Source organism: Solenopsis invicta, chromosome 5 (assembly GCF_016802725.1).
Source record: "Solenopsis invicta isolate M01_SB chromosome 5, UNIL_Sinv_3.0, whole genome shotgun sequence".
In the NCBI taxonomy this organism is placed as follows: Eukaryota; Metazoa; Arthropoda; class Insecta; order Hymenoptera; family Formicidae; genus Solenopsis; species Solenopsis invicta.
In genome coordinates this window covers 19566425-19578548 of record NC_052668.1, presented here as the reverse complement: position 1 = coordinate 19578548, position 12124 = coordinate 19566425, and the positions used below count along the sequence as shown (strand labels likewise).

The following is a 12124-nucleotide window of genomic DNA, read 5'->3' as shown; positions in this document are numbered from 1 at the left end:
TACACGCAACGTGTTGTTTTCCAATCACAAGAACGTCTGTGTCATCGTGTCAAGTGTCAACCAAACAACGATTCTCGATGCATCACCTGGCGGAAATCTTTCGAAACCTAACCTCACTCTTGCTGGATTAGCGAAATGTAAACGAGCAGCCGATGCGAATTGATGCGAATCGTTCGAAGGATGTAGCGTGCTTGTGTTATGCGAGAAATTTATAAAATTTTAGAATGTCGATGAATGACAATCGACTTTACACGGTGAATGACATATTTAACAGAATGTCTAAGGAGTTCGTAACCGTTGACGGTAACGTGAGAAAGATTCAGAAGGAGACTCTTACTCCTTACAAAGTAGCAACTGTCATTCTAATTAAGGAATATTGTAACGACACCACAAGAGGTATGCTTTGTGCTTTTATCATATATTATGCAATACAATATTTCATTAGCTAACGTTTATTATCATTTTTTTTACTATTTTATTACACGAGTCTAATCTTTGATATTTTGTAGAATTTGCAGAGAGACGTAACTTCTGTTTAGCATCGTTAAAGTTAATTCAGGTAACTAGGCTAATTTGTAAATAAGTTTCATTACACTTGAAGCTTTTGATGTAAGAGCTTTAAAACTAAATATCTATATTTAAAGAATTTAATAAACTTATATGTTTGCTATTATTATTCTCCACTTACAATAGATAAAATAGATATACAAAGAGGTAATATTGGTTTCTCAGAAGTGATTCAATAGTTATCTATAAAATGGAATTTATTTTTAAATCCAATATCTATATCAAAATTCAATATTTATAATAATCACGATAGTCAATATTTGTACTAATATTATATATTAAGAAAGAGGGATATTTTGTTGCACATGTTTATGACGATGACTTTAGTCAGCAGATATGGAGTTGGATGCCCTGCTGAATATGCTATATGAACCGGAATATGCTTTACATCGTTTTGCCGATCGGCTGGAAATAAATTTGGATGCTATACATGAAAAAGGAATCGACGAGCTATTAGATTTGTTTGATAATCTTCGCCGATTAATGGAATCCAAGGATCACGCGCTAGCCTCACCGGCATTAAGCAGAAACTCTGTTCTCGGGCTGTACGTTCGTAGGATGCTTATTTTCTTTGAAAAATTGGCTTTTGATCAAGTAGTCGCCCTTTACAATGATATGGAAAAATATATTGTGAAAAAAATTGACCTAGACAGCTCTGATATTTCTGCAGTCTCTAAACAAGAGGATTTTGGTCCGGATAAGTAGGTTTTTGTTATAAATAATATCGTTATGTAAATTACATTATATAGTATAAGTCTCTAATTTAGATTTTAAAGAAATTTTATTGTGTTTTTTTTTGTCAATTAATTTTGATTTTTACAGTAAAGTGAAAACAATTTGGGGTGGAAGACAGGCGGAATTACTCGTGGCACAACAAGCGCATGCTTTACAAACCGACGAGCATAAAGCACTGCCGCCAGTGGAATTGCAAACACTTGTACAAGATCTTTTAAAATCTAATCCTTACAACGCCGATGCAGTGAGTATAAGTTCAACGTTCATAGAATTGACATAATTGTGAAATAAACGTTTTCCTTCAAATATACGAATTAGCGATAGCTGAACAGAACCATTTTTGCTTTAGCATTACTTGAGTTATTTAAATTGCATCCGCGTGAATGACTTTTGTGGAGCGATAGACAGTCTCTATCACTGTTTTGACAGACTGGCACCTTTGGAGAACCGATCCACGCCCGAGGATCGATCTCGTACCTTCCGATACGCGGCACTGAACTTGGCCGTTTTGCATGCCCAATTTAATCACAAGTAATTACTTTTATCTACTTATCTTAAACCTAACTTTCTTTTATTCTTTAATTTACTCAATTTTATCCTTTAACGAATAAAATTTAGTTTGTAGTTTATATATATAGCGTTACATTTGTTTTAATCAAATTCTTGCGATTTTCTTGGATAGGGAAGTCGCACAGTACGCTTTGAAGGAAGCTATTAAATTAGCTCAAGAAGCTGGAGACAACGTGTGCTTGCAGCTCGCACATTCTTGGATGTCCTACTTGATCAACAAAGAGAATAAGTAAGCCAATATAAAAATAAGCGATTTTTATCCTTTTATTGATGAAACATGTTATAAAATGTCTTCTATTTGACCTATGTAATATAGTATATAGTGCATATAATCTAATAAATTATTATATTAATAAGAATTTTGATAAAAGATGAATGTTAATCAAGATATTAATATGTTACCTATGTTCTTTTATTTAATTTCCTTTTATATGTGCGTATTTTTTTTAGAGGACCTCTGATAGAACGTTCAGTCGGCAAAGCAAGTCTTCTCGGAATCACGCATACAACAGGCTTAAGCCTCATTTCGCATGCGCATAGTTATGCTTTAGAAGCCAAGAATCCTCCTCAAGTGTTTGATGTACGTAAAGATAATCAAACAACATGATATACACAATTAAATAGAGAGGAGTCAATGAACAGTAGGGACAGGATCCCGATACTTAATAATATTTCTTATATAACTTTATATACATTAATTTAAAACTGGTTGAAGACTGAAAGTAATTGCGTGCAATCTGAAGAACTAGAAAATGTATATAAATTTACATAAAAGATATTGAGCGTTAAAATTCTGTGATAGTCCCTTGGCTTTAAATGTGTTATATATCTTATTTATTGCTGATATATACAAATTTATATTTAAAGTTATGAGTTATATTGCAGATTTTAATGAAGTCAGACATGCTAAACTGTCAACACTCAATGTCCGACTTGATGTCCATCACTTTTGCGGAAAAAGCGGCATTATGGGCATATTACGGTAAAACGGAGATGGCTTCTCTCTGTGCTCAACTGCTACTTCTTCACAATACAGGTGATAAGAAGCAGCACATGTTCAATGGACCGTCTACGTGTCAGGCGATTGTCACTGTCGCCAATATGTTGATTGAGTTTGGCGAATATAGCCTCGCCGAAGTTGTGCTGGCACATGCCAAGGAAAGGTTTCCTAACAGTCCGTGCAACAAGGTGTGTTCTTTTCCAAAAAATTACATGAAACATCCTTTTTTTCACAAGATCGAATAATTTCGAAGTTTCGAAGCTTTTGTGAAGTAAGAGTTCTTTTTCTATTCACAATTCAGCATCAATTTATTGCATCATAGATTTGGATGTTGAGCGAACAAATGCATACGTTCACACAACTATTACGACAAGAGAAATGGAGTGAGGCGGAAGCAATAGCCAGGAATATCTCTAGTTTGGATCAGTTGGAATCCAAACTCAAGTATAAAGATTTTATTTTACAAGCATTCATTGTGTATGTAAAAAATCTAATTGACAACGCGTTCTAATCTAATTTTCAGGTTGGTGGAAGTTTGCCTAGCTAAAGGCGATTTTCCGAAAGGATTAGAGTACATCGGCGCTATCGACAGACATCCTAACATTAATCCGCCCTACATGATACGTGCAGCGCTTCTTGCTAGTCAGATAACGTGCGCGTCGTCCTCGCCAGACAACGGGACAGCGATCGCCACTAATTGCATAATGCGCCTTTGTTCAGCCTTGGAACTGGCTGCACAAAATCATCTATCATACTACAAGGCGCTTGTTAAGATGCACCTTGCCAATGTACAAGTGAGTTTTCTTTATTGGAAAATGAGCAACAAATACAATTAAACAAAAATACATCTTCAATTGTTCCAGTTATTAATGGGTCTGCCTGTATTGGCTTTAAATTTGGTGGAGGACGCTATTCCCACGATCTTGAGTCACGGTGGCTGTTACGATCAGGGCAAGGCGTTCATGTTGTATGGCAAGTGCCTGATGGCTTCGGCACCGGAGAATCCTTTCGAGGCTCGGAAGGAAATGATTCTGAGTGGAATAAAAATTCTGTCAAAGGCACAGGCACTTTTCACTAAAGTCAACGCTATCGCCCAAGTCAAGAGCATTGTGCACCTGCAAGCTGTTTTCTACAACGAAATCGATTTACTGCCGGAGCGAAATCAGTGCGCTTTTGAATTTCGCCAAATGGATGAGCAATATCTAACGACTCCCATCGATCCATTTTTATATTAAAATTCGCGAGAGGATATTTTGAATAAATATATGGGAACAAAAAGATGCGAAGAAGACAATACGAAAATCCTCTTTGAGTAAACATTCATTTTCACTTGCTGCTGATTCTGCTCCTAAATAGTTTCTTGCTTCAAAATACTCGCTTTAATTTGCAGATTTTTATTTTATTTTTTTTTATAGAAATACGTATTATTAAAATTAAGTGTTTTCAATTTATGTAGAATTTTGTAAAATTTTTTCTGCTAGAATATGTATAAATATTAAGAATAAATATAAGATTAAATGTTAAAATTTGGCGTTTTGTACAAATATAATTTGCATACAATGTTGTAAGGATATAATAAAATTTGCAGAGATGTATTTGTATTTATTATATGCAATTATACTGTATTACATTATTATAATACATTTAAAATTTACTGAAACTGAGCAACGATGAGTTTTGTAGTAATTCATTTTTTTTCATATATTTCATACAATGAAGATTTAAAGTCAATTTTTTATGCTTAACATTACATATTAAACATATAATATAAAACAATTATCTTTTTAAGAAATATAAGAAAAGTGCTAAATATATGCACTAAAAAAATATTATATAATTACTTTTGTAAAAAAATAAAACGCGCTAAATAATATCTTTAAAGAAAAAAATAAAACCCAAGTGGTACATATTTCTTCATTCATTTAAATGTTGCAGGCTGTATTTCCATCAAGAATTTTCTAACAATGAAAAATATCGATATTTGACAATGAGAAAAATGTTTTTTTTTTGCTAGGATTATTTTTTGCATGTAATTCTTTCAAATGTTCATTTGAAAGAATTACATTGAAAATTTTATATTGATATTATATAATGTCATAAATTAATTCTCCAATTCGGGATCTTTTATCATCGTTGTAGATTGTATCAGAGAGAAGAACATCTAAACAAACTGCTATAATAATACGAAAGTTTACCAAGAGTCGATGATTTTGCAGGTGTTGCGCAGTATGTACGTTCAACGCGTAACGATCAGTCCTAGAAACGAATAACGAAGATTTCATAAAGATGCATATTCTGTGACCGCGTCGCGTGTGACTGACAAAACGGTATGTTGGCGAAGATCGGCTACGAGAATAAATCAAAGTAAATGGGGTCGTCGCGCGATATGGATTTATCGTAACAGATGACGAAGTGCAATCACCAATCCTCTCGCGACGTAACCGTCATCGCGTTAATGGCGAGGTTAATCGTCTACGAGGACACGTTGGAAAGGACGATAAAATAAACAGCTGTGCGTCGAGTAGGAACATGTGGTATGTTTTTTAAAGATTATTAACTAATTTGAATAGCACGTGTTTAATGCTACTGTACGAATTCTTTTATATCGTATTCAGGTCTATTTACATCTGCATTTGCAATGAAAATATCTAAGACACACGCTTACTGATGATTCATCAAGTTGTTGTTTTCGACGAGCGTTGATAATTAAAATAATTTTATCAATTCTCGAAGCAAGCGCGTATCATCTTGTCTCTTAATTTTGGAGTGCTACTTATATTTTTCGTACATTAACACTACTTTGCTTAAAAATTCATCCACAAAATTAAGAATTTTTTTAAAATACCCTTTTTTTCTACTTAGAATAATTGATCTAATCATTATTTTAATCTAAACAAATCTTATTTAATTTTATTTTAAACTGCCAAAGTTTTAATAATAAGGACTGTATTAAACTTGAAAATTTACCCCCCCCCCCCTCAATAGTAGTACTCCATATTAATTTTATGTTTTTCTGCATACGATAAATGTTAAGCAGGAAATGGAGATTAAGCATATTTTCTTTTTTTTGATAGGTTCTGGTTACTGTAGCGCAAAATGTGACGCATTAAGTTACTGCAAGTTAAAAGTATTGCACAATATCCAAAATGGAGAAGGTTATACCAATGAGTTGGTTAAACCAAATATTACTAGTTTTTAGTATAGTGGCTGCAATATTGTCCTTGGTTGTACAAGGGTGGACAGATCTTACATCTCTGCCAATATATGTTTCTATCTCCTGGGCTGTATTTATCACAATTATATCCATATGGCTAAGTTGCTGCTTGCTACGTCTCATGCTGAAAGCCAATAGTCCAATCGCTCTAGAGTTTATGAATAAGTGGATATACAAGAAATTAGCAAGTCAGCTGCATTCAGACTCTTCGTTAGATGAGAACGGAAGTGCAGAAATCACTCGCAAAAATGACAGTGAAAAGAACTCAAATTCCGCACAAGAGGATAATGTTAATGGCGATACTTGTAAGAATGAGATTCCTTTGACACGAAGAAAAAAGTTGAATATAACAGAAATGACGCAAGAGATTAATGCAAAATGTATAGAAATTTGGTATAAGAATATAAGTAACGACAAGTCATTCCCCGACGACGCGCAGGACTTGTTGAGGAAGTTCTTGACCAGGCTTATATGGAAAGCCAGTCTGATAGATAAGATAAAACTTACTAATAAGTTGGCAAATGTGTTATTGTTACATTTAAAGGAATATCGTAGGTATGGATATATATTTATTGAGAATTATTTTCGTACAGCCTGTTTGCACCAATAGTAATTAATTTTAATCTCGGTTTAATTTTCTATCTTTCTAGTTCTAAAAGATTAATAAAAAGCAAGATTAAAGTTAATCTACTTTGGTAGAAATGGTTATTAATTTGGCTGCTTATCTATATTGTTCCACAGGGCATTACGCAGAGTTGAGAAGGGTACTGCAGCTAGCGTGGAGGAGGCATATAAGTATTTACACCCTGGCTCTCGCAGTGCGTCAACATTGGAGCACATGTTATATCGTTTAGTTACTGTTTTGGCACAAGAGTTTCTACAGTGGGAATTAACTAGTTCATTACCGTGCAAACTTTTGTTATCTATTTTAGCAAAGAAACTCTTAACAACAATAGATACAATAAGCTGTCCAGATTGGTTGATAGAGAATTTGTTAAGATTATTTGAAGCTCCAGTAAACGAAGTTGCAGCTATTCCAGTTAAACAAAATATCAATGTAAATTGTAATAGTAATAGCATCACTTGATAATTATAATAATATACTAATTTAATCGTTTTTTTTTTTAGGGTACCATAACTATTGCTCTAAGCGATGGTATCACATCCGCGACAGCAGCTGTAATCCCACAGCAATTGCCAAAATCTGTATCCAAGTCTAGTCCAACCACAGCTACTACGAGTGAAGATAAAAATGCAGCTTTAACAGCAACTCCAAAAAGACCAACTCTATGTCTGGAAGGTCTCTCCACGGAACACAGAGGCTTGTGGGGAGATAGCATAACTGACACAGAGTTGGAATTGGAAGAAGATAAGATATCACCGGTGTACGAAGAACCAACGGATTTCGCGACGACGATCGCTAGGCTTAGAAGTCTATTGCAACAAAAGTCTACAGCGACCACACCACTGTTAGTAAAGACAACGCTTAGATACCTCAAACACATTATATGAACCTATAAATTTCAGACATGCTGAAGAAAAATCTTATGTGATATACGAAGGCAGCCAATTTATGAATTTATCAATTCCTTGGACTGAATTCCACACCGCGACGGACGGTTCACAACAATTGTATTACTGTATACAATTTGACGATGTTGAGCAACGTGGAATGGATCTATTCGAAACAACTACTGCTACAGTCAAAAGGCAATATGCCGATTTTGTTCAGTTACATCTCAGTTTGGAAGAAGTAAGCTGGCAACTGAGAAATATTAAAAACATTTTAAAGATTTGTACATAAATAAGAAAGTACTTCTAAACAAATGTGAAGCAGCTGTGCTTAAATTTAATAAATGCTCTTGTAAAAAATTCCAGATTCCATCATTAGCGAGTATTATGTCGGAACTTGTGTTACCCGAAGGTGGCCGAATTGAGCTAGAAACATATTTGAAAACATTGTGTACGCGATTGGCGAATGAATGTCCGCCGCAACTGCGTCATTTTCTTCGTCCTAGTAGCGGCGCGAGCAAGAAAGCCGACGCGGTAGCGCCTCGTTTGGATCGATTTCTAGCTAAAACTGTAACTGGGGTCTTTAATACGTTGAAAACCGTTGTCCCGGGTTTCGAACTAGATCAAGAAGAAGACACTTCTCCTCCACCCACTCTAATGCCTTTGTCTGACATACCTTGGAGATTTGTCGAGAATATAAAGTCGGTAATGGAACTTTTAAATAAGAAATAGAACTAAAAATTTTTTAGTATGTTTTCACAATATTTTTAAAAAAATTATTAAAATTATTAAACATTTCAACAAGATGTAACATATGTAACAATTAAATTTTTCCAAGTTTCCACTTGTTTTATCTTTTGCACATTATTTTTCTAATATAGAGAACTTGATTCGTGAAATTTGAAATTAAAACTTATTTCGCAGTTTGATTTATCTTTTCCAAATTACAATCTCTTGTATAATATATTACGTAATATATATTTTAAATTATTTAATTTTTGTAGAAAAGCCTAGCTTGTGAACTCCAGCAATTGATAGCAGAAAGGACGGAGTATTGTACAGTAGATACAGCTTATGAGGCAGTTGACTCAATGGAAACAAGTGGCGATTCAGAATTAATGGGTTGTTGGTGGGAAACCATTAATAGTTCATATGACGGTAACTACAATAATATTTACAGAAAATAATTCTTTTTGTTACACATATATAAAATTATATACACTCAAAAGTTTTAGTATTCTTGATATTTTCGTATTTCATAAACATTAAGTAAAAAAACATATGTATACATATATTTTTCTTTTAGATGAAGTAGACGAATTAGATTCCAATTTAACGTTGACATGTACGACGATAGATTTAATTTGTGAGCTTCTAGCAGGCATCGCTAGTAACAATACGCTACAACAAGAAGCAGTCGTTAGATGGACCAAATTGCTATTTGGAAACATTTCAGAGCCAATCCTGCAGGTGAGATTTATGAAAGAATATTGTATTTTTTTCCTATTATTTTCCTATTATCTTGAATTTATTATTAACTTTAAGCTATTTATTAATTCTAAATTTATTTACAGAAAATAATTCTTTGGTTATTTGACTCTCTAAGCAGTTCTCCATTAATTTGGGATGCGTCACATAATAGCACAAGTCAGAAGGATACACAATTGAAGGACAAGTTGCTACGTATATTAGAGAAAAAGATATCGTATCATGTAAAATTGATATTCGGCGAGGATGACATATACAAGGCTCTGAATTATCTGTTAAGTTCATACGAAATCAAAAAGATAAACTTAGATTTAAACATGCAAATGTTAGATGCATTAGTATCAGAACTGTTAATTTCTTGTAAAGCAAATCACGATGGTATGGATTAATTTCAATTTTTATTTAGTTCTTTAGATAGAAAATCGCTTGATTAGCAAGATTCGCACACTATTTTTATTCTCGTAATAACATGGCTGGAGAAAGTCATCATTAAGAGGATACTTATATCAAAATACTTGTGTAAAAACAAATTGATATGTGCCATATGTAGAACATGTTAATCGTTTACGTTTTATGAAAACCCGATGGATTTTTTAAAACAAAGACTATGTACCTGATTATACATTTACAATAAGATATGCCAAGTATTTTTTCCATTAGAGAATAATGGCTCCTTTTAATTGAATAGCGCGAAGAGTCACTCTCTTGGAAAGGCACTATACACATTTCTGGACTTATAAGTATAGCATTTATATTTAATAACCAAGTTTTGTACAAAGGAATTGTATGTTCCTGCAAAATGTACGATGCATGTTATACAATGTATACAAACTAGCAACTCTATCATTGACGTTCCAAAGACTGTGAGGAGTTTTATGTGTACACATTCATTTACATAAACAATATATGTGAACTTAATATTTAGTTACATTTATTTATATAAAATAATAAGATTAAACGTACATTACAATCTATTTAATTTTTTTTGGTTGCATCATTCGCTGGTTTCTGTTTCTCTAGCTGTGCTCTGAAATGAATTACAGCACTGTAAGTTTTATGTATAACATTCACAGTATATATGTGCATATTATATGTTTAACATATAATTAGATGCAAAATAGTATACTGATTTCTAGATATTATAATGCCTTGTGGTTCTTTAAAAGATAAAATAGCACAATCTTTAGTCTACAAATCAAGTTTAATGTTTTTATCAATCAAATTCTATGTTGCCTTCCCACGTACATTCAATAAATGAATTTACAACAAAGCATTATCACTCCTAGTTTTTTTTTGTTTTTCTGGCTATTTCTCAATGCTCTGCTGCTTAATAATAAAGCATTGTAAGTTTTGCATTTACATTAATATTTTAATCTTTAGAGAACCATGGAGCTCTTTTTAAAATTAATTTTGTTATAGAAAAGAAAAACAATCAAATGCAATATAACAATGATTTTGAAATGTCGTAACGTCTTGCAGCTTTCTAAAGATTAAAAGAGTACAAATTCTGTTTTTGAACAATTTTAATATTTTTGTATTAATAAAATTCTACGTTATTCTCTTTCTTCTCTCATATATATGGAATTTGTTCAATAAATGAATTAATGGCAAAAAGCAGTACCTCAATTGCTGATTGAAGTCGTCTTCGACGTCGTCATCGTCCCAGTTATCCTCCCATACGCTAATATCATCGCCGTCTTCATCTTTTGCGGTCCAATCTAGTTAATAAATTTATTTTAAAAGTTATAATTAAATCTGACTTGAAAATTTTCATCACTACACTGCATTTTGCAATTTTGAGGTTACGTATAAAATGATTTTGACAAAGAAACGCGTACCTTCCGCAGGAAATTCCTCAAATTCATCGTCTTCCTCGAGCAATCCGAGATCGACTTTTGCCTTATCGTTTTTGTTGTCGGTCATATTTGCGAACTTCTTTTACTGAATAATTTTTTAAAAACTTTGTGATTATACGTTAGAATCTCTCTCGAGCCGTTCAGAGCAGTTTTGATCATGGATTTTCTGAAACTCATTCAGCGTAACAACCTAACTTACCAACAATACCAACCTTGCTGAATCGGTAAAAGTCGTTTTAAATGACCGACAATGTAACGGTCGTTTTTCAACTGTTCCGAACCCATCTGACGAGAGTCAACGAAAGTCATACAGATTTGATCATGATCATCCGTCTTCATTTCGTCAACAATACCTTGTTGGTGATCGTAATCATACCTGTTTTCATTGAGTTTCCCGTTTGTCCAGTGTCGATCAGGAGGATGGAGGAGTTTTCTCGTCACAATGCCGAAAAACATTCCACATTTAATGGGTAACCCCTGCAGGTATGCAGACATCGAGGCAACGGAGAACGGAACGATGATGCGAGTACCCAAGGATCACCGGATATTTCTTCAACCGCAGCTTCCTCGACCAACGAGTCAGAGTTGACTTTCTCTCCGAAAAAAAAGCGCGTGAGAAGAATTGTAAGGCGTCGCGTCGCATCTCTCCAACTTTTATTACATTTTATAATCCATAAAAGACAGTGGATAGAAGGATTGTACTCTTCAACAAACTAACGCTCTTGCTTTTACTTTTGCAGAATTTTAATTTGAAGCTCAGTTTTGGACTCTCTTATTATTTAATCGTTAGTACATTCCATGCCACCTGGATCATCAACAGTTGTCGAAGATCCATGCTAAACTTTTCATCCAAGTCATTACATTTCAGCTGTAATAAGAGATGTAATTATAAAATAATTTCTGATATTTGTGGACATAATTATGAGGTATGAAATATTGGTTTATTAAGCCATCTTGTAACAATAATAACTTTTGTAATTTTTAAAACCATATGTATTTTATTTAACAAGTATAAGCACAAACAACAGTGCTAGCTGTGGATCACCAGTGATCCACGTAGCATGATAAAGTTATCTAAAATAAACGTAGCACAGATTTCAAGGTGTTATAAAAAGCTAATGACGGAAAATATGTCGCAGGTACGCTATGATTAAGGATTCGATTAAAGACCAAAATGGAGAA

At 33.5% G+C, this 12124-nt stretch overlaps 3 protein-coding genes across 4 annotated transcripts; 2 read left to right on the top strand and 1 right to left on the bottom strand.

Moving 5' to 3' along the window:
- The first annotated feature begins 115 nt into the window (after nt 1–115).
- On the top strand, nt 116–4166 carry LOC105205636 (anaphase-promoting complex subunit 5). Of its 2 annotated transcripts, none has more exons than XM_039449715.1 (11): nt 116–396; nt 510–559; nt 895–1112; nt 1390–1546; nt 1652–1833; nt 1985–2101; nt 2323–2452; nt 2758–3060; nt 3195–3316; nt 3396–3666; nt 3736–4166. In XM_039449715.1, exons 1-11 carry the CDS (start codon nt 225–227, stop codon nt 4105–4107), a joined length of 2094 nt encoding a protein of 697 aa, XP_039305649.1. In that variant the 5' UTR covers nt 116–224; the 3' UTR covers nt 4108–4166. The 2 variants fall into 2 exon arrangements, with proteins under 2 accessions (XP_039305649.1, XP_011173358.1); XM_011175056.3 differs by having other exon boundaries at nt 895–1268.
- A 924-nt stretch (nt 4167–5090) lies between these two features.
- Nucleotides 5091–10004, top strand: LOC105205638. Its single transcript, XM_011175058.3, has 9 exons — nt 5091–5406; nt 5947–6641; nt 6828–7143; nt 7215–7555; nt 7614–7839; nt 7965–8303; nt 8603–8756; nt 8905–9068; nt 9173–10004. The coding sequence occupies exons 2-9, from the start codon at nt 6019–6021 to the stop codon at nt 9473–9475; spliced, it is 2466 nt and encodes an 821-aa protein (XP_011173360.1). The 5' UTR covers nt 5091–5406; nt 5947–6018; the 3' UTR covers nt 9476–10004.
- On the bottom strand, nt 9816–11150 carry LOC105205639 (26S proteasome complex subunit SEM1). Its single transcript, XM_011175059.3, has 3 exons — nt 10925–11150; nt 10708–10804; nt 9816–10113 (listed from the first exon to the last, which is right to left on the bottom strand). Exons 1-3 carry the CDS (start codon nt 11007–11009, stop codon nt 10062–10064), a joined length of 234 nt encoding a protein of 77 aa, XP_011173361.1. The 5' UTR covers nt 11010–11150; the 3' UTR covers nt 9816–10061.
- Nucleotides 11151–12124: the final 974 nt, after the last annotated feature.